The sequence below is a fragment of the Panulirus ornatus genome, chromosome 2 (assembly GCF_036320965.1).
Source record: "Panulirus ornatus isolate Po-2019 chromosome 2, ASM3632096v1, whole genome shotgun sequence".
NCBI classification, from domain to species: Eukaryota; Metazoa; Arthropoda; class Malacostraca; order Decapoda; family Palinuridae; genus Panulirus; species Panulirus ornatus.
In genome coordinates this window covers 32,977,654-33,004,653 of record NC_092225.1, presented here as the reverse complement: position 1 = coordinate 33,004,653, position 27,000 = coordinate 32,977,654, and the positions used below count along the sequence as shown (strand labels likewise).

General features: G+C 41.5%; 1 protein-coding gene across 1 annotated transcript in view; it reads right to left on the bottom strand.

The window, feature by feature from the left end:
* Positions 1–27,000, bottom strand: part of LOC139756055 (ubiquitin carboxyl-terminal hydrolase 19-like) — a 197,528-nt gene that overhangs the window by 140,232 nt on the left and 30,296 nt on the right. Inside the window, 2 exon segments of the mRNA XM_071675047.1 lie at positions 11,924–12,114; positions 14,629–14,897. Coding sequence (XP_071531148.1) covers positions 11,924–12,114; positions 14,629–14,897 — 460 coding nt within the window.

Genomic DNA, 27,000 nt, shown 5'->3' with positions numbered 1-27,000 from the left:
GACATACAAAAGTAGTTTCATTGGGAATGCTGCCCAGATATAGTGTAAATTCTTATACCCTCAGTAGAATTCTGGGGATAAACAATATAAAGGAGGCTTTCCGTACAAAGGAGCAAAATGTTTTTCTGTTGATTTATGGGAATCAATTTTGCCGGGACAAAAGTCTCTTTGCCAAAGATCGCCTCTATTTGAATGGAATTGGGAAAGCTCACCTTGACAGTGTTAGACAAGAATATTAGGCTCTCCTCCCCCACCCACCCCCCAAAAAAAAAGATTTAGAACATGGAAAAGCTGAAAGAAGGATTCCTGATGATAAGGCACATGACAGGATAGGTCAACAAGAAGTCACAAACCAAGTGCAGGTGAAGATAAGGAAAACTGGGAACATGGCAGAGTAGGGCAGCTAGTGGTAACTTCCCCAAGAGTAAGGTAGCTAGTGGTCACTTCCCAAGTAACTGAAGTCATTTTACAAGTAGAAGCAGTCAGAGGAAAAGGCAAATTAGGGCAGCCGGATGTTACTTCCCTGACAATACAAGTCACTTCATAAATAGACAAGGAACATGGCAGTGAGGGAATAAGACAGGACAGGTCAGCTTGTGCAGCTTGGGAATCATGCAAATAAGGGAAAAGGCAAAACAGTGTAACTTGAGATCACTTCCCAGGTGGAAGCAGGGAACAGAGCAAGTAAGAAACAAGAGTAAAACAAGTCAAATCAAAATTACAAACCAAGCACAAGTAGAAGGGCTCCCCTTTCCAACTGCTGCACACACACACATATTAACACATACACCAATAACAATAATCTTGTAAACTGAGCCAATTGACTTCCAAGGCTCTTATAATGCATATCAAAATTAGCTATTGTACGCAAGGGCGAGGAGCATTATTTCCAAATGATATGAGCTATCATATACTAACACAGATAAACTGAACATTATCACAGCCTCAGTAACATGGTTAGACTCAGAATAAAAATTTTCTCACTGAATTAAATAATACTGTACCTGGAAACAAACAGTTCACAACAGATCACTTGCAAAAGGAAAGTGGTGTTTAAATCTATGTTGAAAAGACCCTTGGTATAATTAAAGTATGCAACTTCTACGCCCATACATATGAATCTCTTTGTACTGATATAGCTGACAAAATGCAAAAGTAAATATGTTTTGGCATCACATACAGACTTCCTAAGCAGAAGGAAAATGACAATATGCTGTGTGACAAAATAAAATTCACGGTAGACAATAATAAAGGTATCATAGGCGATGACTTTACCAATCTAAGCATAAACAGGTGATCATGTGGAAAACAGACTAATCAACTTGTCTGAAAGCACCTTCCTTGATCAGTCAAGAAATAAGCTGACTAAGAGGCCAAAATATTCTAGAGCCTGCCTTTACCAGCGAGACAGACTTGATCAAAACCTGTTAGGTATGTGAGACTCTAGCATATAACAACATTAATGACAACAAACTCTTGATCCTAGATGACTGGAGAGAAAACTCTGAGAAAATAAGACATGAAATTGGCAATAATACCTGGATAAAACTCCTTGAAAAGAATACATTAGAAGAGATGCAGAATATATCTTAAAACAAATTTCTTGATTCATAATGAAAACACTCTAAGTTATGAAAAGATTGACAATAACAATCTAAGAGCTATGAAAAGAGGATGCAAAATCAAAAAATTAGCCTGGATAGCTAAGAAAATAAGAGTTAATTGCCTGAAAAAAAAATATAAAAGATATTCAAGTTATAGATTATTACAAAAACTGTCAAGAACTAATGAAAACACAAAGGGAATGGAAAAAGTATAAAAGACAAAGTAAATACAAGTGTGAAAAGAGAATTTCCATGAATGTTAAAAATAATCCCAAAGAATTCATGAAATAAGTAAGACTATGAATGTAAAATACACAAGAGGACCTACAATAGCTGAACACTGCAAAGGAACCAATGATAAGGATATGGCCTTCATATCAAACTCTCGATACACAATTCGATATCAATTGGATAAGTTAAGCATACCTTAACTAAAAATTATTTTCCAGGGGTATGACGATAAGAGATAAAGGCAACAAAAATTAAGAATTATCATGAAGTTTACGTATAAATATTATTTACATTCATTATTTTGCTTTGTCGCTGTCTCCCACGTTTGCGAGGTAGCACAAGGAAACAGACGAAAGAAATGGCCCAACCCACCCCCATAAACATGTATATACATACACGTCCCCACAGGCAAATATACATACCCATACACCACCATGTACACATATATATACACACACACACACATATACATATATACACATGCACACAATTCACACTGTCTGCCTTTATTCATTCCCATCGCCACCTCGCCACACATGGAATAACATCTCCCTCCCCCCTCATGTGTGCGAGGTAGTGCTAGGGAAAGACAACAAAGGCCACATTCGTTTACACTCAGTCTCAAGCTGTCATGCAATAATGCCCGAAACCACAGCTCCCTTTCCACATCCAGGCCCCACAGAACTTTCCATGGTTTACCCCAGACGCTTCACATGCCCTGATCAATCCACTGACAGCACGTAAACCCCCGTATACCACATCGATCCACTTCACTCTATTCCTTGCCCGCCTTTTACCCTCCTGCATGTTCAGGCCCCGATCACTCAAAATCTTTTTCACTCCATCTTTCCATCACTAATTTGGTCTCCCACTTCTCCTCGTTCCCTCCACCTCCAACACATATATCCTCTTGGTCAATCTTTCCTTACTCATTCTCTCCATGTGCCCAAACCATTTCAAAACACCCTCTTCTGCTCTCTCAACCACACTCTTCTTATTTCTACACATCTCTCTCACCCTTACATTACTTACTCGATCAAACCACCTCACACCACCTATTGTCCTCAAACATCTCATTTCCAGCACACCCACCCTCCTGCGCACAACTCTATCCATAGCCCACGCCTAGCAACCATACAACATTGTTGGAACCACTATTCCTTCAAACATACCCATTTTTGCTTTCTGAGATAATGTTCTTGACTTCCACACATTCTTCAAGGCTCCCAGGATTTTCGCCCCCTCCCCCACCCTATGATTCACTTCCACTTCTATGGTTCCATCCTCTGCCATATCCACTCCCAGATATCTAATACAATTTACTTCCTCTAGTTTTTCTCCATTCAAACTTACCTCCCAATTGACATGACCCTCAACCCTACTGTAACTAATAACCTTGCTCTTATTCACATTTACTTTTAACTTTCTTCTTTCATACACTTTACCAAACTCAGTCACCAGCTTCTGCAGTTTCTCAAATGAATCAGCCACCAGCGCTGTATCAGCAGCGAACAACAACTGACTCACTTCCCAAGCTCTCTCATCCACAACAGACTGCATACTTGCCCCTCTTTCCAAAACTCTTGCATTCACCTCCCTAACAACCCCATCCATAAACAAATTAAACAACCATGGAGACATAACATATCCCTGCCGCAAACCTACATTCCCCGAGAACCAATCACTTTCCCCTCTTCCTACACGTATACATGCTTTAAATCCTCGATAAAAACTTTTCACTGCTTCTAACAACTTGCCCCCACACCATATATTCTTAGTACCTTCCACAGAGCATCTCTATCAACTCTATCATATGCCTTCTCCAGATCCATAAATGCTACATACAAATCCATTTGCTTTTCTAAGTATTTCTCACATACATTCTTCAGAGCAAACACCTGATCAACACATCCTCTACCACTTCTGAAACCACACTGCTCTTCCCCAATCTGATGCTCTGTACATGCCTTCACCCTCTCAATCAATACCCTCCCATATAATATACCAGGAATACTCAACAAACTTATACCTCTGTAATTTGAGCACTCACTCTTATCCCCTTTGCCTTTGTACAATGGCACTATGCAAGCATTCCGCCAATCCTCAGGCACCTCACCATGAGTCATACATACATTAAATAACCTTACCAACCAGTCAACAATACAGTCACCCCCTTTTTAATAAATTCCACTGCAATACCATCCAAACCTGCTGCCTTGCCAGCTTTCATCTTCTGCAAAGCTTTTACTACCTCTTCTCTGTTTACCAAATCATTTTCCCTAACCCTCTCACTTTGCACACCACCTCGACCAAAACACTCTATATCTGCCACTCTATCATCAAACACATTCAACAAACCTTCAAAGAGCCTTGAAGAATGTTTGAAAGTCGAGAACATTATCTCCAAAAGCAAAAATGGGTATGTTTGAAGGAATAGTGGTTCCAAACAATGTTGTATGGTTGCGAGGCGTGGGCTATGGATAGAGTTGTGTGCAGGAGGGTGGATGTGCTGGAAATGAGATGTTTGAGGACAATATGTGGTGTGAGGTGGTTTGATCGAGTAAGTAATGTAAGGGTAAGAGAGATGTGTGGGTGGAAATAAAAAGAGCGTGGTTGAGAGAGCAGAAGAGGGTGTTTTGAAATGGTTTGGGCACATGGAGAGAATGAGTGAGGAAAGATTGACCAAGAGGATATGTGTCAGAGGTGGAGGGAACGAGCAGAAGTGGGAGACCAAATTGGAGGTGGAAAGATCGAGTGAAAATGATTTTGAGTGACTGGGGCCTGAACATGTAGGAAGGTGAAAGGCGGGCAAGGAATAGAATGAATTGGAACAATGTCGTATACTGGGGTCGACATGCTGTCAATGGATTGAACCAGGGCATGTGAAGCGTCTGGGGTAAACCATGGAAAGTTGTGTGGGGCCTGGATGTGGAAAGGGAGCTGTGGTTTCAGTGCATTATTACTAGAGACTGAGTGCGAACGAATGTGGCCTTTGTTGTCTTTTCCTAGCGCTACATCGCACACATGAGGTGGGAGGGGGTTGTTATTTCATGTGTGGCGAGGTGGTGATGGGAATGAATAAAGGCAGACAGTAAGAATTATGTATATGTGTGTATATGTATATGTCTGTGTGTGTATATATATATACATGTGTATGTGGGTGGTTTGGGTACTTCTTTTGTCTGTTTCCTTGCGCTGCCTTGCAAACGCGGGAGACAGCGATAAAGCAAAATAAATAAATAAATAAATATATATATATACATATACACACATATATATATACACGATCATATACATCAATTCATGTGTACCATAAAAATATAGTGGTTCCAACAATGTTGTATGGTTGCGAGGCGTGGGCTATGGATAGAGTTGTGTGCAGGAGGGTGGGTGTGCTGGAAATGAGATGTTTGAGGACAATATGTGGTGTGAGGTAGTTTGATCGAGTAAGTAATGTAAGGGTAAGAGAGATGTGTGGATATAAAAAGAGCGTGGTTGAGAGAGCAGAAGAGGGTGTTTTGAAATGGTTTGGGCACATGGAGAAAATGAGTGAGGAAAGATTGACTAAGAGGATATATGTGTCAGAGGTGGAGGGAACGAGGAGAAGTGGGAGACCAAATTGGAGGTGGAAAGATGGAGTGAAAAAGATTTTGAGTGATCGAGGCCTGAACATGCAGGAGGGTGAAAGGCGGGCAAGGAAAAGAGTGAATTGGATCAATGTGGTATACCGGGGTCGACATGCTGTCAATGGATTGAATCAGGGCATGTGAAGCGTCTGGGGTAAACCATGGAAAGTTGTGTGGGGCCTGGATGTGAAAAGAGAGGGAGCTGTGGTTTCAGGCATTATTGCATGACAGCTAGAGACAAAGTGTGAATGAATGGGGCCTTTGTTGTCTTTTCCTAGTGCTACCTCGCACACATGAGGGGGGAGGGGGATGGTATTCCATGTGTGGCGAGGTGGCGATGGGAATGAATAAAGGCAGACAACGTGTGAATTGTGTGCATGGGTATATATGTATGTGTCTGTGTGTGTATATATATGTGTACATTGAGATGTATAGGTATGTATATTTGCGTGTGTGGACGTGTATGTATATACATGTGTATGGGGGTGGGTTGGGCCATTTTCTTTCGTCTGTTTCCTTGTGCTACCTCGCAAACGCGGGAAACAGCGACAAAGCAAAATAAATAAAAAAGATATTTTTTTTTTTTTTTGCTTTGTCGCTGTCTCCCACGTTTGCGAGGTAACGCAAGGAAACAGACGAAAGAAATGGCCCAACCCACCCCCATACACATGTATATACATACACGTGCACACACGCAAACATATGTACCTTCACAGCTTTCCATGGTTTACCCCAGACGCTTCACATGCCCTGATTCAATCCACTGACAGCACGTCAACCCCGGTATACCACATCGATCCAATTCACTCTATTCCTTGCCCTCCTTTCACCCTCCTGCATGTTCAGGCCCCGATCACACAAAATCTTTTTCACTCCATCTTTCCACCTCCAATTTGGTCTCCCACTTCTCCTCGTTCCCTCCACCTCCAACACATATATCCTCTTGGTCAATCTTTCCTCACTCATTCTCTCCATGTGCCCAAACCATTTCAAAACACCCTCTTCTGCTCTCTCAACCACGCTCTTTTTATTTCCACACATCTCTCTTACCCTTACGTTACTTACTCGATCAAACCACCTCACACCACACATTGTCCTCAAATATCTCATTTCCAGCACATCCACCCTCCTGCGCACAACTCTATCCATAGCCCACGCCTCGCAACCATACAAAATTGTTGGAACCACTATTCCTTCAAACATACCCATTTTTGCTTTCCGAGATAATGTTCTCGACTTCCACACATTCTTCAAGGTTCCCAGGATTTTCGCCCCCTCCCCCACCCTATGATCCACTTCCGCTTCCATGGTTCCATCCGCTGCCAGATCCACTCCCAGATATCTAAAACACTTTACTTCCTCCAGTTTTTCTCCATTCAAACTTACCTCCCTGGGGATAGGGGATTAAGAATACTTCCCATGTATTCCCTGCGTTTCATAGAAGGCGACTAAAAGGGGAGGGAGCGGGGGCCTGGAAATCCTCGTTTTTTTTTTTTTTTATTTTCCAAAAGAGGGAACGGAGGGGGCCAGGTGAGGATATTCCAAAAAAGGCCCAGTCCTCTGTTCCTAATGCTACCTCGCTAATGCAGGAAATGGCAAATAGTTTAAAAGAAAGAAAAGGGGCAAGTATGAAGTCTGTTGGGGATGAGAGAGCTTGGGAAGTGAGTCAGTTGTTGTTCGCTGATGATACAGCGCTGGTGGCTGATTCATGTGAGAAACTGCAGAAGCTGGTGACTGAGTTTGGTAAAGTGTGTGAAAGAAGAAAGTTAAGAGTAAATGTGAATAAGAGCAAGGTTATTAGGTACAGTAGGGTTGAGGGTCAAGTCAATTGGGAGGTGAGTTTGAATGGAGAAAAACTGGAGGAAGTGAAGTGTTTTAGATATCTGGGAGTGGATCTGGCAGCGGATGGAACCATGGAAGCGGAAGTGGATCATAGGGTGGGGGAGGGGGCGAAAATTCTGGGAGCCTTGAAGAATGTGTGGAAGTCGAGAACATTATCTCGGAAAGCAAAAATGGGTATGTTTGAAGGAATAGTGGTTCCAACAATGTTGTATGGTTGCGAGGCGTGGGCTATGGATAGAGTTGTGCGCAGGAGGATGGATGTGCTGGAAATGAGATGTTTGAGGACAATGTGTGGTGTGAGGTGGTTTGATCGAGTAAGTAACGTAAGGGTAAGAGAGATGTGTGGAAATAAAAAGAGCGTGGTTGAGAGAGCAGAAGAGGGTGTTTTGAAATGGTTTGGGCACATGGAGAGAATGAGTGAGGAAAGATTGACCAAGAGGATATATGTGTCGGAGGTGAAGGGAACGAGGAGAAGTGGGAGACCAAATTGGAGGTGGAAAGATGGAGTGAAAAAGATTTTGTGTGATCGGGGCCTGAACATGCAGGAGGGTGAAAGGAGGGCAAGGAATAGAGTGGATTGGATTGATGTGGTGTACCGGGGTTGACGTGCTGTCAGTGGAATGAATCAGGGCATGTGAAGCATCTGGGGTAAACCATGGAAAGCTGTGTAGGTATGCATATTTGCGTGTGTGGACGTATGTATATACATGTGTATGGGGGTGGGTTGGGCCATTTCTTTTGTCTGTTTCCTTGCGCTACCTCGCAAACGCGGGAGACAGCGAGAAAAAAAAAAAAAGATAGGAATGAATATCACAAGTGTATTTCACCTTATGGAAGCCATACTGGTGATCACAGAGAAGACTGTGAGATACAAGGTGTCTAAGATATGGGAGTCAAGGAGGGATTCAAAGATTATGGACATGGTAGATGTCAAAGATATAGGACAATAGTTAGAGGGGTCAGAATGGTAACCATTCTTGGGGATCGGATATATTAATGCATTCTTCCAAGAAGGAAAAGTTTTGACTTTTAAACAAAACAGGACAGTGCTAGTTCAGAGGCATACTCGGATGTGACCAAATGAGACCAGTATTTGTCTTTTCCTAGCCCTACCTCACTACATAGGTAATGGTAAACAAGCATGGAAAAATGAGAAGACTGAAAACATGTGTTGCATGGCTGCCAGTAAATCAGATAGAAATAAACATGTCACAGAGATAACACAGAACCACTTAGCAAGTGAATCAGTGGACTGACGCATATAAATCATCGTGAAAAAAAAAAATAGTTGGAGTTATGCAAATATACACTGTTGAAGAGACAAATACATGATATATGCCTGGCAGTTAATGTTTTAAACTTGAAAAAAAAACAGCAACAAAAATCCAGAATCATTAAGTAAAAAGTAATTACAAGAAGTTTACCATAAAGATTTCAGACAAGGTTTCAAAACTGCCTGGCATGGAAGCTGGAACAATCATTTAATACCATATCTGAAGAACCAAAATATACTCAAGAGCATCGACAGAAATATTCAGATTTAACATGACTGAAAACAATACCATATGAATTGAGAATAGGAAACTATGCTAGATGAGTAGCTGCTTAAAAAACTCCATTATGCAACAGACTAAACAACTGGTAGAAGAAGAAAGTGCTCGAGAGAAGGGTCACTACTAGACACACAGATCAACTGGATGGGAGCAATGAGGCCAGTCTTTGTCTGTTACAGGCACTACCTCATCATGTGGGTAATTACAAAAAAGTATGAAAGATACATGAAGTAAGCTTGAAAACACATGTGCTACATGGCTGCTAGTAAAGCAGATAAAAATAAACAGTTAAGATAGAAAACAGGAACACTTCACAAGTAAAATCATTGGATGGAGCACATAAACTATCATAGCCTAAGCTATGAACTTGAGTGTTGAAGAGGCAAAAATATAATAAAATAAGTCTGGCAAATAACAGAAGGCCTAAAAACACTGTTTTAAACCTGGAAGAAACCCAGCAATAAAGATGAAGAATAATTAAGCCACAAGTAATTTCAGGAAATTTACCATAAAGAGTTCAGAAGATCTACAAATGCCTGTCAAGGATGCTGGCACAATCATTCAATGCAATAACAAAAGAACAAAAATATACATAGCGTTACCAGGAAAATTCAGAAAAATGCATGACTCAAAACATTAATGTATGAATAAAAAATAGATAAATATGCCAGAGAGTAGCTGCTGAAACAAACAGCTTTATGTTATAAGCAAAACAAGTGGTAGAACTGGAGAGGTCGTTGAGAGAAGAGTCACTGACTGACACAAATCAAGAGATGAGCAACACGCACTGGTCCTGCCATTCTGGCAGATTCCCATGATAAGTACTTATAAGAAGGTACAATATTCACCTTCTTCAAGACAATTTCTTGTTTGCTTTGAAAATCAATACTCTCTCATCCCTTCCGTAATTTGGTTTCATTTCTAGCTCAAATATCTTTCACTTGACTTCCCGCCAACTGCAGTCCTTTCCTCTAAATAAAATCCAAAAATCTACCTTTTTTTCTTTTAATAATGATTTACCTTTCTCACACTATCACCTTCCACCCTTTCTCAAACATCAATGTTCCTCCAGCATGCCACACACTTCACCAGCATGTCAAAGTTTCCCATATCTTACACTCCTTTTCCATTCACCTTACTTAATTCATCCTCTCTCTATGACATTTTTCACTCAGTTTCTCTTGTATCTTTGTACACAGACATATCTACAAGCTCGCTCTGTTTTACACTTCTTTGACTCGTGTCATTTCCCTTTTCCCCCGAACTCTCAATAAACTTCCACCATCTCTTCTACCAAGAAATGGTCAGACATTCTACCTGCCACATCTCTAAGAATGTTCACAGCCAACAACCTCTCCTTTAAACACATGCCATATTAACATATAATCCAATAATGCCCAAAAACCTCTAATCCAAATCTCACATATGTCCAACTTTTTAAAATTCCTCATCATTTCTTTCAAAACACAGTTGAAGAACTTTTACCCCATTTCCAATTGCACTGCAGACCCTATGTCCTCTAATCATACTCTTGATTGCTATATAAACCACTTCTAACATCAATACCTGAGGGATCCCTAGCAATAAATCTGCCAAAGCATTCACTCATCTCCCCCTAAAACACATTCTTTCATCTTCCCTCCTCTCACTGAAAGGAACGTAAGCATTCACTTGTACACTTGTAAGTTAATTTTTTTTCTTTTACTTTCTTCTTGTCTTCCTGCCCTAGTAGTGAAGCATCAGAAGCAGAAAACTGAGCCTTTGAGAGAGAATTTCCACTTTGCTCCTGTTTCAACATAAGGAAGTATTAAAACAGAAGGGACAGATTTCCAGCACCCTCAATTCCTACTCTTCAGATGCCTTTCATGACATTCAGGAGATATGTCAGTCGTATTCTTTTCCTCTTCTGTAAGATATGGATACACAATAATTTTTTTTTTTTTTTTTTTTTATACTTTGTCGCTGTCTCCCGCGTTTGCGAGGTAGCGCAAGGAAACAGACGAAAGAAATGGCCCCCCCCCCATACACATGTACATACACACGTCCACACACGCAAATATACATACCTACACAGCCTTCCATGGTTTACCCCAGACGCTTCACATGCCTTGCTTCAATCCACTGACAGCACGTCAACCCCTGTATACCACATGACTCCAATTCACTCTATTTCTTGCCCTCCTTTCACCCTCCTGCATGTTCAGGCCCCGATCACACAAAATCCTTTTCACTCCATCTTTCCACCTCCAATTTGGTCTCCCTCTTCTCCTCGTTCCCTCCACCTCCGACACATATATCCTCTTGGTCAATCTCTCCTCACTCATTCTCTCCATGTGCCCAAACCATTTCAAAACACCCTCTTCTGCTCTCTCAACCACGCTCTTTTTATTTCCACACATCTCTCTTACCCTTACGTTACTTACTCGATCAAACCACCTCACACCACACATTGTCCTCAAACATCTCATTTCCAGCACATCCATCCTCCTGCGCACATCTCTATCCATAGCCCACGCCTCGCAACCATACAACATTGTTGGAACCACTATTCCCTCAAACATACCCATTTTTGCTTTCCGAGATAATGTTCTCGACTTCCACACATTTTTCAAGGCTCCCAAAATTTTCGCCCCCTCCCCCACCCTATGATCCACTTCCGCTTCCATGGTTCCATCCGCTGACAGATCCACTCCCAGATATCTAAAACACTTCACTTCCTCCAGTTTTTCTCCATTCAAACTCACCTCCCAATTGACTTGACCCTCACCCCTACTGTACCTAATAACCTTGCTCTTATTCACATTTACTCTCAACTTTCTTCTTCCACACACTTTACCAAACTCAGTCACCAGCTTCTGCAGTTTCTCACATGAATCAGCCACCAGCGCTGTATCATCAGCGAACAACAACTGACTCACTTCCCAAGCTCTCTCATCCCCAACAGACTTCATACTTGCCCCTCTTTCCAGGACTCTTGCACAATAATATGTGGGTAATATTCTTTTCCACCTATTTAAGATATGGGTATATATCAATCATGAAAATGAGAAAATGGATTAATACTTACCAGAGTCTGGTGCAACTGCAGTCAGAGAGCCCCATTTCTTATTAATTTGTTTTTTCAACTTTATTTCCATATTATTCTGATTGACTTTAAATCTGCATTCATCTAGGACGACTTTGTCCTTGAGGGTTAAATTCCACTCAAATATGGAATCTTCTTTACTACCTGGATTCTGCTGAAGAAATCTTGGATCACTGCGAAGAAATAAAAGGATATATATCAAAACATTCTTATCTACATAATTCTTATTCCTTCAAAAATACCATCTTCAGAAAACAGGCAATTAACATCTACCTCATATATCATACTGCCAAACCAACTGGCAGAAATGTGCAGCAGGTGTTTTAATGTTCTGTGCATTGCTGTTGAGTCTTCAACACATGAACATGGGAGATGGTCAGCAACCATAACAAATGAAGACTCTACAACATGATCAGTAAATGATTAATCATTCTTTCTTTTTCTTCTATACATGATCTCATTTCCTATATTAGTGAGGTAGCACCAGGAACAGAAGAAGAAAGGCCACATCTGCTCACATCCATTCTCTAGCTGTCATGTGTAATGCACTGAAACCACAGCTCAATATCCACAACTAAGCCCCACAGACCTTTCCAAGGTTTACCTCAAATGCTTCACATGGCCTGGTTCAGTCCACTGACAACACGTCGACACCTGAAGAGACATTATTCGAATTCACTCTATTCCATGCAAACCTTTCACCATCCCACATGTTCAGGCACCGATGCTTAAAATCTTTTTCTTTCCATCTCCAATTTGGTCTCTCCATTCTCCTTGTTACCTAGACTTCTGACACATATATCCTCTTTGTCAACAGTTCCTCACTAATTCTCTCTCTATATTCAAACCACTTCAGTACCTCCTCTTCAGCTCTCTCAACCAAAGTTCTTTTATTACCACACTTCTCTCTTACCCCTTATTACTAATGTGATCAAACGACCTCATAGCACATATTGTCCAAAAACTCGTATTTCTACACAACCACACTCCTCTCCACAGTTTTCCAGAACCTTCAAACTCTCCCCCACAATGGGACTCACTTATGCTTCCATGGTTCCACTCGCTGCTATGTCCACTCCCAGATACCTAAAACACCTCACTTCCTCCAATTTTTCTCCATTCAAACTTACATCCCAATTAATTAGTCCCTCAACCCTTCTGAACCTAATAACCTTATGCTCTTATTCACATTCACTCTCAGCTTTCTCTTTTCACACACTTTTCCAAAGTCAGTCACCATCTTCTGCAGTTTCTCACTCAAATCAGCCACCAGCGCTGTATCACTGGCATACAACAACTGACTCACTTCCCAGGCCCTCTCATCTACAACAGACTGCATATTTGCCCCTCTCTCCAAAATTCTTGCATTCACCTCCATAACCACCCCATTCATAAAGAAATTAAACAACCATGGAGACATCATACACCACTCCCACAGACCGACCACTGGAAACCAATCACTCTCCTCTCCCTACTCGTACACGTCTTACATCCTTGGTAAAAACTTTTCACTCCTAGCAGTTATCTCCCACACCATATACTCTTAAGAACTTCCACAAAGCATGTCTATCAACCATATCATATGCATTCTCCAGATCCATAAATGCTATATACAAATCCATCTCTTTTTCCGAGTATTTCTCACACATTCTTCAAAGCAAACACCTGATCCACACATCCTTTAGAACTTCTGAAACCACACTGCTCCTCCCCAATCTGATGCTCTGTACATGCCATTACTCTCTCAATCAATACCCTCTCATAAAATTTCCCAGGAATACTCAACAAACTTATGCCTCTGCAGTTTGCACACTCACCTTTCTCCCCTTTGCCTTTGTACAATGGCACTATGCACGTATTCCTCCAATCCTCAGACACTTCACCATGATCCACACATTTATTGAATATCCTTACCAACCAAACAACAACATAGTCACCCCTTTTCTTAAAAAATTCCACTGCAATACCATCCAAACCCACTGCCTTGCCAGATTTCATCTTCCACAAAACTTGCACTACCTCTCCTCTATTAACCAAACCATTCTCCCTGACCCTCTCACTTCGAACACCACCTCAACCAAAACACCCAACATCTGCCACTCTATCACCAAATACATTCAACAAACCTTCAAAATACTCACACCATCTCCTCCTTATTTCATCACTACCTGTTATCACTTCCCCTTTGCCCCCTCACCGATGTTCCCATTTGTTTACGTCTCACGCACACTATTTACCTCCTTCCACATCTTTTTATCCTCCCTAAAGTTTAATGATACTCCCTCACCCAAACTCTCATTTGCCCTCTTTTCCAACCCTTGCACCTTCCTCTTGACCTTCTGCTGCTTTCTTTTATACATCTACTAGTCATTTGCACTCCTTCCTTGTATTATCCAAATGCCTCTCTTTTCTCTTTCACTAGCAATCTTACTTCTTCATCTGATTACTCACTACCCTTTCTAATCTGCCAATCCACTCCATATATATACATGTTAAAAAGCCCCAGTTATATCACACAGCCCTGCCTCAAAACAACATGTATACTGAAACATTCGTTCAACTCTCCATACACTCTTACACATGCATTTGCTCCTCTATAAAAGTCTTTCACCCATCTCTGTACATAACATACAGCTAATAATAAAGAATCAATACATATATCCTAACATTTAATATTCTATACATACCTTGTTGAAAAGCGTACCGATATAGAATCTTCAGTGAATGTGACAATAGATGTTTCCTTGTTAATATTTTTGACATAGAGGAATACCACTAGGAGACCCTCTAAATCTCTCTCCATATAATCTATTTTAACATTTGACACAGAAATTTTGTTGTTCTCCACTTTATTGTCAACATCTATTTGTTTCTTCTCTGGAGTTTTGCCTGGTGAAGGAGATGAAGACTTCACTTTAGTTGATATTATCTTCTCTGGAGTCGGTTTTCTGGCAGGCTAAGGAAAAAAAGAATATGTTAAAGCTGGTACCTTGTATAACAGAGTAAAACTCGTATATACAAATGTAAAACCCTGATTAGTTCACGTATTGGAAAAAAGAAAAATTTCATACATGTTCCCCATTTCTCGCACCAGTGAGGTAGCATCACGAACAGATGGCTGAACCTTATAGGAGAAAATCCTCACTGGGCGCCTTCTCTGTTCATTCTTTCAGAAAAGTAAAACAGGAGGGGAGGATTTCCAACAACCGCTCCCATATCTTTTAGTCGCCTTCTACAACATGCAGAGAATACATGGGCAGTATTCTTTCTTCCCTATCCCCATGGATAAACTTTTTCTTTTACTTACATATTTACCATTTCCTACATCAGTGAGGTAGCATCAAGAACAGATGACAGCCTTAGACAGAAAAATCTTCACTTGTCCCCCTTCTCTCTTCCCTCTTTTGGAAAAGTAAAACAGGAGGGGAGGATTTCCACTGATTAGTTCCTGTCTTGGAACTACATCTATTTTTTCCAAGTTCTCCTCAGAAGGCATCATTAACATTCTTTTCTCTATCATTACTTAGAACACTTGCAACCACACAATCAACCTCTCACACTTAATATTTTGAGTTGCAAAACTTAATAAAAAAATCTGACTCAAACCACTAGGTGTTCATGAACAATGACGATCTCTCTTGCATAACTGTCTATATCAGCTTGCAGAAAAGAACAGAATCACTCTTCATGCCATTCCACTCAAGCCCTACTCCCTCTCAAGTCTTGTCTCACATAAACCCAAATGCCTATTTCTTCCTTCCTAAAAGTGTCAGCAACTTCCATTCTTTTACAATCATTACACCAGATTGAGATAATAAACTGCAACAAAACAAGCTGTTTCTAGTTAATTTAGACATGCTCTTTTTCATTAAAAGTTCTTTTTCAAGTCTTTTTTTCTAACAGAGGGGAGGAAGAAAAGGAGGACTTTAGGAAGGGATAGTTTGAAATGGAAGAGAAGACTGAAGTCTGTACAGGTGTACAAGTTTTTGATGTACTGAGGTGATGTTCCAGAAGTGTGTTTTTGTTGCCTGATTTAAGTACCCCCCAACAACCTGGACATGTGTATGTATTTATGTTGTCTCTTTTGGTTTTTGAAAGTAGAATCACTAAACGTAGCTAAACACTGGGCACTGGGTCTTGACAATAATACAAATACAAAATTAAGAAATTCATATAATGTAATCAATGCAACATATTCCACAACATCACATTTCTAAAGTTTGATATACTGAATATACTGCTTTCAAGTTGCAACATAAAATGTTGCACTTTCAGACCATATCTTCAACTACTTTCTTGTGGTTATCAGACTTTACAATGAAGCTGTTAGCAGCAGCATTAAAAGATAACTAAGCATCCTTCTCATGATTAATCATTGCATTCTCAAATGTCCTTCCTAGTGGTCAGACATGCCTGTGTTTACTTCACAGAATGATTTATTGGAGTGGATCTAATAACATTTTGTTGTGATTTTTCAGTGTTCTATCACAGCATCATTTCAAGTACAAATTTTTTGTTGAACCATTATGTGACATTCATTTTTTCATTTCATTTCAAGCTAGAAGTTTCAGTTTTCTAAATTGTTTCTTACATTTTTCACATGTATATATATGTATGTGTGTGTGTGTGTGTGTGTGTGTATATGTGCGTGTGTGTGTGTATGTGTGTGTATGTGTATATTTTTTTTTTTTTTTTTTTCATACGATTCGCCATTTCCCGCATTTGCGAGGTAGCATTAAGAACAGAGGACTGGGCCTTAGAGGGAAAATCCTCACCTGGCCCCCTTCTCTGTTCCTTCTATTGGAAAATTAAAAAAAAACGAGAAGGGAGGATTTCCAGCCACCCGCTCCCTCCCCTTTTAGTCGCCTTCTACGACACGCAGGGAATACGTGGGAAGTATTCTTTCTCCCCTATCCCCAGGGATACATATATGTGTATATATATATGTATATTATCCCTGGGGACAGGGGTGAAAGAATACTTCCCACGCATTCCTCGCGTGTCGTAGAAAGCGACTAGAGGGGACGGGAGCGGGGGCCAGAAATCCTCCCCTCCTTGTATTTTTTTTAACTTTCTAAAATGGGAAACAGAAGAAGGAGTCACGCGGGGAGTGCTCATCCTCCTCGAAGGCTCAGATTGGGGTGCCTAAATGTGTGTGGATGTAACCAAGATGAGAAAAAAGGAGAGATAGGTAGTATGTTTGAGGAAAGGAACCTGGATGTTTTGGCTCTGGGTGAAACGAAGCTCAAGGGTAAAGGGGAAGAGTGGTTTGGGAATGTCTGGGGAGTAAAGTCAGGGGTTAGTGAGAGGACAAGAGCAAGGGAAGGAGTAGCAGTACTCCTGAAACAGGAGTTGTGGAAGTATGTGATAGAATGTAAGAAAGTAAATTCTCGATTAATATGGGTAAAACTGAAAGTTGATGGAGAGAGATGGGTGATTATTGGTGCATATGCACCTGGGCATGAGAAGAAAGATCATGAGAGGCAAGTGTTTTGGGAGCAGCTGAATGAGTGTGTTGGTGGTTTTGATGCACGAGACCGGGTTGTAGTGTTGGGTGATTTGAATGCAAAGGTGAGTAATGTGGCAGTTGAGGAAATAATTGGTATACATGGGGTGTTCAGTGTTGTAAATGGAAATGGTGAAGAGCTTGTAGATTTGTGTGCTGAAAAAGGACTGATGATTGGGAATACCTGGTTTAAAAAGCGAGATATACATAAGTATACTTATGTAAGTAGGAGAGATGGCCAGAGAGCGTTATTGGATTACGTGTTAATTGACAGGCGCGCGAAAGAGAGACTTTTGGATGTTAATGTGCTGAGAGGTGCAATTGGAGGGATGTCTGATCATTATCTTGTGGAGGCTAAGGTGAAGATTTGTATGGGTTTTCAGAAAAGAAGAGTGAATGTTGGGGTGAAGAGGGTGGTGAGAGTAAGTGAGCTTGGGAAGGAGACTTGTGTGAGGAAGTACCAGGAGAGACTGAGTACAGAATGGAAAAAGGTGAGAACAATGGAAGTAAGGGAGTGGGGGAGGAATGGGATGTATTTAGGGAATCAGTGATGGATTGCACAAAAGATGCTTGTGGCATGAGAAGAGTGGGAGGTGGGTTGATTGGAAAGGGTAGTGAGTGGTGGGATGAAGAAGTAAGAGTATTAGTGAAAGAGAAGAGAGAGGCATTTGGACGATTTTTGCAGGGAAAAAATGCAATTGAGTGGGAGACGTATAAAAGAAAGAGACAGGAGGTCAAGAGAAAGGTGCAAGAGGTGAAAAAAAGGGCAAATGAGAGTTGGGGTGAGAGAGTATCATTAAATTTTAGGGAGAATAAAAAGATGTTCTGGAAGGAGGTAAATAAAGTGCGTAAGACAAGGGAGCAAATGGGAACTTCAGTGAAGGGCGCAAATGGGGAGGTGATAACAAGTAGTGGTGATGTGAGAAGGAGCTGGAGTGAGTATTTTGAAGGTTTGTTGAATGTGTTTGATGATAGAGTGGCAGATATAGGGTGTTTTGGTCGAGGTGGTGTGCAAAGTGCGAGGGTTAGGGAAAATGAGTTGGTAAACAGAGAAGAGGTAGTAAAAGCTTTGCGGAAGATGAAAGCCGGCAAGGCAGCAGGTTTGGATGGTATTGCAGTGGAATTTATTAAAAAAGGGGGTGACTGTATTGTTGACTGGTTGGTAAGGTTATTTAATGTGTGTATGACTCATGGTGAGGTGCCTGAGGATTGGCGGAATGCGTGCATAGTGCCATTGTACAAAGGCAAAGGGGATAAGAGTGAGTGCTCAAATTACAGAGGTATAAGTTTGTATAAGCTGTGTAGGTATGTTTGCGTGTGTGGACGTGTGTATGTACATGTGTACGGGGGGGGGGGGGGGGGGGGGGGGGGGGGGGGGCATTTCTTTCGTCTGTTTCCTTGCGCTACCTCGCAAACGCGGGAGACAGCGACAAAGTATAAAAAAAAAAAAAAAAAGAAGTTTGTTGAGTATTCCTGGCAAATTATATGGGAGGGTATTGATTGAGAGGGTGAAGGCATGTACAGAGCATCAGATTGGGGAAGAGCAGTGTGGTTTCAGAAGTGGTAGAGGATGTGTGGATCAGGTGTTTGCTTTGAAGAATGTATGTGAGAAATACTTAGAAAAGCAAATGGATTTGTATGTAGCATTTATGGATCTGGAGAAGGCATATGATAGAGTTGATAGAGATGCTCTGTGGAAGGTATTAAGAATATATGGTGTGGGAGGAAAGTTGTTAGAAGCAGTGAAAAGTTTTTATCGAGGATGTAAGGCATGTGTACGTGTAGGAAGAGAGGAAAGTGATTGGTTCTCAGTGAATGTAGGTTTGCGGCAGGGGTGTGTGATGTCTCCATGGTTGTTTAATTTGTTTATGGATGGGGTTGTTAGGGAGGTGAATGCAAGAGTTTTGGAAAGAGGGGCAAGTATGAAGTCTGTTGGGGATGAGAGAGCTTGGGAAGTGAGTCAGTTGTTGTTTGCTGATGATACAGCGCTGGTGGCTGATTCATGTGAGAAACTGCAGAAGCTGGTGACTGAGTTTGGTAAAGTGTGTGAAAGAAGAAAGTTAAGAGTAAATGTGAATAAGAACAAGGTTATTAGGTACAGTAGGGTTGAGGGTCAATTCAATTGGGAGGTGAGTTTGAATGGAGAAAAACTGGAGGAAGTGAAGTGTTTTAGATATTTGGGAGTGGATCTGGCAGCGGATGGAACCATGGAAGTGGAAGTGGATCATAGGGTGGGGGAGGGGGCGAAAATTCTGGGAGCCTTGAAGAATGTGTGGAAGTCGAGAACATTATCTCGGAAAGCAAAAATGGGTATGTTTGAAGGAATAGTGGTTCCAACAATGTTGTATGGTTGCGAGGCGTGGACTATGGAGAGAGTTGTGCGCAGGAGGATGGATGTGCTGGAAATGAGATGTTTGAGGACAATGTGTGGTGTGAGGTGGTTTGATCGAGTAAGTAACGTAAGGGTAAGAGAGATGTGTGGAAATAAAAAGAGCGTGGGTGAGAGAGCAGAAGAGGGTGTTTTGAAATGGTTTGGTCACATGGAGAGAATGAGTGAGGAAAGATTGACCAAGAGGATATATGTGTCGGAGGTGGAGGGAACGAGGAGAAGAGGGAGACCAAATTGGAGGTGGAAAGATGGAGTGAAAAAGATTTTGTGTGATCGGGGCCTGAACATGCAGGAGGGTGAAAGGAGGGCAAAGAATAGAGTGATTTGGAGCGATGTATATAAAATAAATTAATATACTATTATTATACTTAAATGCAGTTACCCCTCATGAGCGAAGTAGCACCAGGAGACAGACAAAGAATGGTCCAACCACTCATATACACATTTTTTTTTTTTTTTTTCATACTAATTGCCATTTCCCACGTTAGCGAGGTAGCATTAAGAACAGAGAACTGGGCCTTAGAGGGAATATCCTAACCTGACCCCCTTCTCTGTTGCTTCTTTTGGAAAATTAAAAAAAAACAAGAAAGGGGAGGATTTCCAGCCACCCGCTCCCTCCCCTTTTAGTCGCCTTCTACGACACGCAGGGAATACGTGGGAAGTATTCTTTCTCCCCTATCCCCAGGGATATATATACATAAACATCCATACATGCATATATACAAACATATACATATATACACATGTACATATTCATACTTGTTTGCCTTCATCCAATCCTGTCACTACCACGCCACACAGGAAACAGCATCCCTCCCCCTTTCAGTGAGGTAGCACCAGGAAAAGACAAAAAAGGCCACATTCATTCACACTCAGTCTTTAGCTGTCATGTGTAATGCATCAAAACCACAGCTCCCTATCCGAATCCAGGCCCCACACACCTTTCCATGGTTTACCCCAGATGCTTCACATCCCCTGGTTCAGTCCACTGATAGCATGTCGACCCTGATATACCACGTTGTTCCAATTAACTCTATTCCTTGCATGCCTTTCACCCTCCCGTATATTCAGGCCCCAATCGCTCAAAATCTATTTCACACCATCCTTCCACCTCCAATTTGGTCTACAGCCTCCTTGTTCTCTCCACCTCTTGACACATATATCCTCTTTGCCAATCTTTCCTCACTCAATCTCTCCATATGTCCAAACCATTTTACTCTCTTCTGCTCCCCCAACCACACTTTTATTACCACACATCTCTCTTACCCTTTCATTACTTGATCAAACCACCTCAAACCACATGTTGTCCTCAAACATTTCATTTCCAACACATTCACCCTCCACCGAACAACTCTATCTATAGCCCATGCCTTGCAACCATATAGCACTGTTGAAACTACTATTCCTTCAAACATATCCAAATTTGCTCTCCAAGATAACGTTCTTAACTTCCATACATTCTCATTGCTCCCAGAACCTTTGCCCCCTCCCCCAACCTGTAACTCTCTTCCACTTCCACGGTTCCATTTGCTTTTAAGTCCACTCCCAGATATCTAAAACACTTCACTCCTTCCAATTTTTCTCCATTCAAACTTACATCCCAATTAACTTGTCCCTCAGCCCTACTGAACCTAATAACCTTGCTCTTATTCACATTTGCTCTCAACTTTCTCCTTCGAACACTTTTCGAAACTCAGTCACCAACCTCTGCAGTTTCTCATCCAAATCAGCCACCTGAGCTGTATCATCAGCAAAAAACAACTGACTCACCTCCCATGCCCTCTCATCCAAAACAGACGGCATACTTGCCCCTCTCTCCAAAACTCTTGTATTAATCTCCCAAACCACAAACAAATTAAACAACCATGGGACATCACGCACCCCTGCTGCAAACCGACATTAACTGGGAACCAATCACTCTCCTTTCCTCCTACTCTTATCCATACATTCATGATAAAAACTTCCAACTCATACACATGCCTTACACCCTTGGTAAAAACTTTTCATTGCCATTCTACATTCAATCTCTCCAGGTACTTCCTAACAAAAGTCTCCTTTCCAAGCTCACTTACTCTCACCACTCTCTTCTCCCCAACATTCTCTCTTCTTTTCTCGAAACCTCTACTAATCTTCACCTTTGCCTTCAGAAGGTTGTGATCAGACATCCCCCCAGCTTCCCATCTCAGCTCATTAACATCCAAAAGTCTCTCTTTTAAACACCTATCAATTAACACATAATCCAATAACACCCTTTGACCTCTCCTACTCACATACATATGCTTATGTATATCTCTTATTAAATCAGGAATTCCCAATCACCAGTCCATTTACAGCAAACAAATACACAAGCTCTTCATCATTTCCATTTCCAACACTGAACACCCCATGTACACCAATTATACCCTTAACTGCCACATTACCATAACCTGGTCTCGTGCATCAAAGCTGCTGACACACTCACTCAGCTGCTCCTAAGACACTTGCCTCTCATGACCAGGTGCATAAGCACCAATAGTCACCCACCTCTCTCCATCTACTTTCAGTTTTATCCCAATCAATCTAGAATTTACTTTCTTACTGTCAATCACATACTACCACGACTCCTGCTTCAGGAGTAGTGCTACTCCTTCCTTTGCTCTTGTCCTCTCACCAACCCCTGAGTTTACTCCAAAGACTTTCCCAAGCCACTCTTCCCCTTTACCCTTGAGCTTCGTTTTACTCAGAGCCAAAACATCCAGGTTTCTTTTTTCAAACATACTACCTATCTCTCCTTTCATCTCATCTTGATTATATCTACATACATTCAGACACCCCAATCTGAGGCTTCGAGGAGGATGAGCACTCCCCGCTTGACTCCTTCTTCTGTTTCCCCTTTTAGAAATTTAAATACAAGGAGGGGGGGTTTCCAGCCCCCCCCTCCCTTTAGTCGCCTTCTATGACATGTGGGGATACGTGGAAAGTATTCTTTCTTTTTAAATATCATTATCATATTATATAATGAAATGCAAAGCTGTAGCAAGTTCAACTATCTATTTACCTTTACCTATCTCTGACACCTGTCCAGACATAGAACTCCCTCATGGGGGTGACCATGGATGTAGAGTCTACATAACAAGTGAACTCCAGTGCTGCTTATTAGCCTTTAGTGCCTCACCCTTAACAGCCCACTGGCAAAGGAGCAAATCTAGTGCAGTGTTTGCAGGGGCTCTTACCTAATGTCCTACTGACAACTTCTACCTAATGCTCCTTCCTAATGTTTCTACCTAATGCTCCTGCCTTAATGTTCCAATCTACAACTTTCTAATTCACCTACCATTTTGCCAAAAGGCAGGGCTAATATATATTGCTCACCGAAGGAAAATCTAAAGTTATGAAGTATGAGATAAGTGAGTTAGATGTTGTCAAGTGTTATGCATGACAATAAAAGATTGTGTTTGTAGACAAAATGCCAGTAGTCCATATGTGGGTGAGGCATGAAGAAATGACAGCTACCTGGGTCAGAGGAGTGCAACTTGAAAACCAATAGCATCCAAAAACCTGCCTTTTCTCTTTCACTAATGATTTACCTTCATCACACTACCACCTTCCACCCTTTCTCAAACAACAATGTTCCTCCAACATGCCACACACTTCACCAGCATGTCAAAGTTTCCCCAGATATCTTTCACTCCTTTTCTATTCACTTCATTAAATTCCATCTCTATGACATTTTTCACTCAGTTTCTCTTGGTATCTTAGAACACAGACATATCTACAAGCTCACCCAGTTTTACACTTCTTTGACTCGCGTCATTTCCCTTTTCCCCCAAACTCTCAACAAACTTTCACTATCTCTTCAACCAAGAAATGGTCACATCTCTAAGAATGTTCACAGCACACCCTCTCCTTTAAACACATGTCATATGAACAGATAATCCAATAATGCCCAAAGACCTCTAACCCAAATCTCACACGTCTGCAACTTTTTAAAATTCCTCATCATTTCTCTTTCAAAACACAACTGAAAAACTTTTACCCCATTTCCAGTTGCACTGCAGACCCTATGTCCTCTAATCAAACTCTTGGTTGCTATATAAACCACTTCTAACATCAATAACTGAGAGATCACTAGCAATAAATCTGCCAAAGCATTCACTCATTTCCTCCCAAAACACATTCTTTCATCTTTACTCTTCTCACTAAAAGGAGCATAAGCATTCACTCATCTCCTCCCATACCACATTCTTTCATCTTCCCTCCTGTCACTCAAAGGAGCATAAGCATTCACTTGTACACTTATAAGTTAATTTCTCTCTCTCTTTCTTGATTTCTTTTTGCCTTCCTGCCTTAGCAGAGAAGCACCAGAAGCAGAAAACTGAACCTTTAACCTTTGAGAGAATATTTCCACTGTGCTCCTGTTTCAACATAATAAAGTACAAAAGGAGCATGGACAGTTTTCCAGCACCCTCATTTCCTACTCTTCAGATGCCTCTTATGACATTCAGGAGCAGTACTACTCCTTCCTTTGCTCTTGTCGTCTCACCAACCCCTGACTTTACTCCCAAGACTTTCCCAAACCATTCTTCCCCTTTACCCTTGAGCTTTGTTTCACTCAGAGACAAAACATTCAGGTTTCTTTCTTCAAACATACTACCTATCTCTCCTTTCTTCTCATCTTGATTACATCCACACATATTCAGACACCCCAATCTGAGCCTTCAAGAATCACCTAAAACATTACCACAAGCTAATACATTTTATGATTTTTTTTTTTTGTCGCTGTCTCCCGCATTTGCAAGGTAGTGCAAGGAAACAGACGAAAGAAATGGCCCAACCCACCCCCATACACATGTATATACATACACGTCCACACACGCAAATATACATACCTACACAGCTTTCCATGGTTTACCCCAGACGCTTCACATGCCTTGATTCAATCTACTGACAGCATTCTGAAATTCACTCTATTCCTTGCCCTCCTTTCACCCTCCTGCATGTTCAGGCCCCGATCACACAAAATCTTTTTCACTCCATCTTTCCACCTCCAATTTGGTCTCCCACTTCTCCTCATTCCTTCCACCTCCAACACATATATCCTCTTGGTCAATCTTTCCTCACTCATTCTCTCCATGTGCCCAAACCATTTCAAAACACCCTCTTCTGCTTTCTCAACCATGCTCTTTTTATTTCCACACAACTCTCTTACCCTTACATTAGTTACTCGATCAAACCACCTCACACCACACATTGTCCTCAAACATCTCATTTCCAGCACATCCACCCTCCTGCACACAACTCTATCCATAGCCCACGCCTCGCAACCATACAACATTGTTGGAACCACTATTCCTTCAAACATACCCATTTTTGCTTTCCGAGATAATGTTCTCGATTTCCACACATTCTTCAAGGCTCCCAGGATTTTCGCCCCCTCCCCCACCCTACGATTCACTTCCGCTTCCATGGTTCCATCCGCTGCCAAATCCACTCCCAGATATCTAAAACACTTTACTTCCTCCAGTTTTTCTCCATTCAAACTTACCTCCCAATTGGCTTGACCCTCAACCGTACTGTACATGATAACCTTGCTCTTATTCACATTTACTCTTAACTTTCTTCTTTCACACACTTTACCAAACTCAGTCGCCAGCTTCTGCAGTTTCTCACATGAATCAGCCACCAGCGCTGTATCATCAGTGAACAACAACTGATTCACTTCCCAAGCTCTCTCATCCCCAACAGACTTCATACTTGCCCCTCTTTCCAAAACTCTTGCATTCACCTCCCTAACAACCCCATCCATAAACAAATTAAACAACCATGGAGACATCACACACCCCTGCCGCAAACCTACATTCACTGAGAACCAATCACTTTCCTCTCTTCCTACACGTACACATGCCTTACATCCTCGATAAAAACTTTTCACTGCTTCTAACAACTTTCCTCCCACACCATATATTCTCAATACCTTCCACAGAGCATCTCTATCAACTCTATCATATGCCTTCTCCAGATCCATAAATGCTACATACAAATCCATTTGCTTTTCTAAGTATTTCTCACATACATTCTTCAAAGCAAACACCTGATCCACACATCCTCTACCACTCCTGAAACCACACTGCTTTTCCCCAATCTGATGCTCTGTACATGCCTTCACCCTTTCAATCAATACCCTCCCATATAATTTATGATTTATTATTATTATTATTTTTTGCTTTGTCGCTGTCTCCCGCGTTTGCGAGGTAGCGCAAGGAAACAGACGAAAGCTCCTTCTTCTGTTTCCCATTTTAGAAAGTTAAAAAAATACAAGGAGGGGAGGATTTCTGGCCCCCCGCTCCCGTCCCCTCTAGGCGCTTTCTACGACACGCGAGGAATTGGAGCGATGTGGTATATCGGGGTTGACGTGCTGTCAGTGGATTGAATCAAGGCATGTGTATGGGGGTGGGTTGGGCCATTTCTTTCGTCTGTTTCCTTGCGCTACCTCGCAAACGCGGGAGACAGCGGCAAAAAAAAAAAAAAAAAAAAAAAAAATATTATTATTATTATCATTATTATTATTATTATTATCATTATCATTATTATCCCTGGGGATAGGGGATTAAGAATACTTCCCACGTATTCCCTGCGTGTCGTACAAGGCGACTAAAAGGGGAGGGAGCAGGGGGCTGGAAATCCTCCCCTTCTTTTTTTTTTAATTTTCCAAAAGAAGGAACAGAAGGGGCCAGGTGAGGATATTCCAAAAAAGGCCCAGTCCTCTGTTCTTAATGCTACCTTGCTATCGCGGGAAATGGCGAATAGTATGAAAAAAAATTATTATTATTATTTTGCTTTGTCACTGTCTCCCGCGTTTGCGAGGTAGCGCAAGGAAACAGACGAAAGAAATGGCCCAACCCACACCCATACACATGTATATACATACACGTCCACACACACAAATATACATACCTATACATCTCAATGTACACATATATATACACACACAGACACATACATATATACCCATGCACACAATTCACACTGTCTGCCTTTATTCATTCCTATCGCCACCTCGCCACACATGGAATACCATCCCCCTCCCCCCTCATGTGTGCGAGGTAGCGCTAGGAAAAGACAACAAAGGCCCCATTCGTTCACACTCAGTCTCTAGCTGTCATGCAAAAATGCCCGAAACCACAG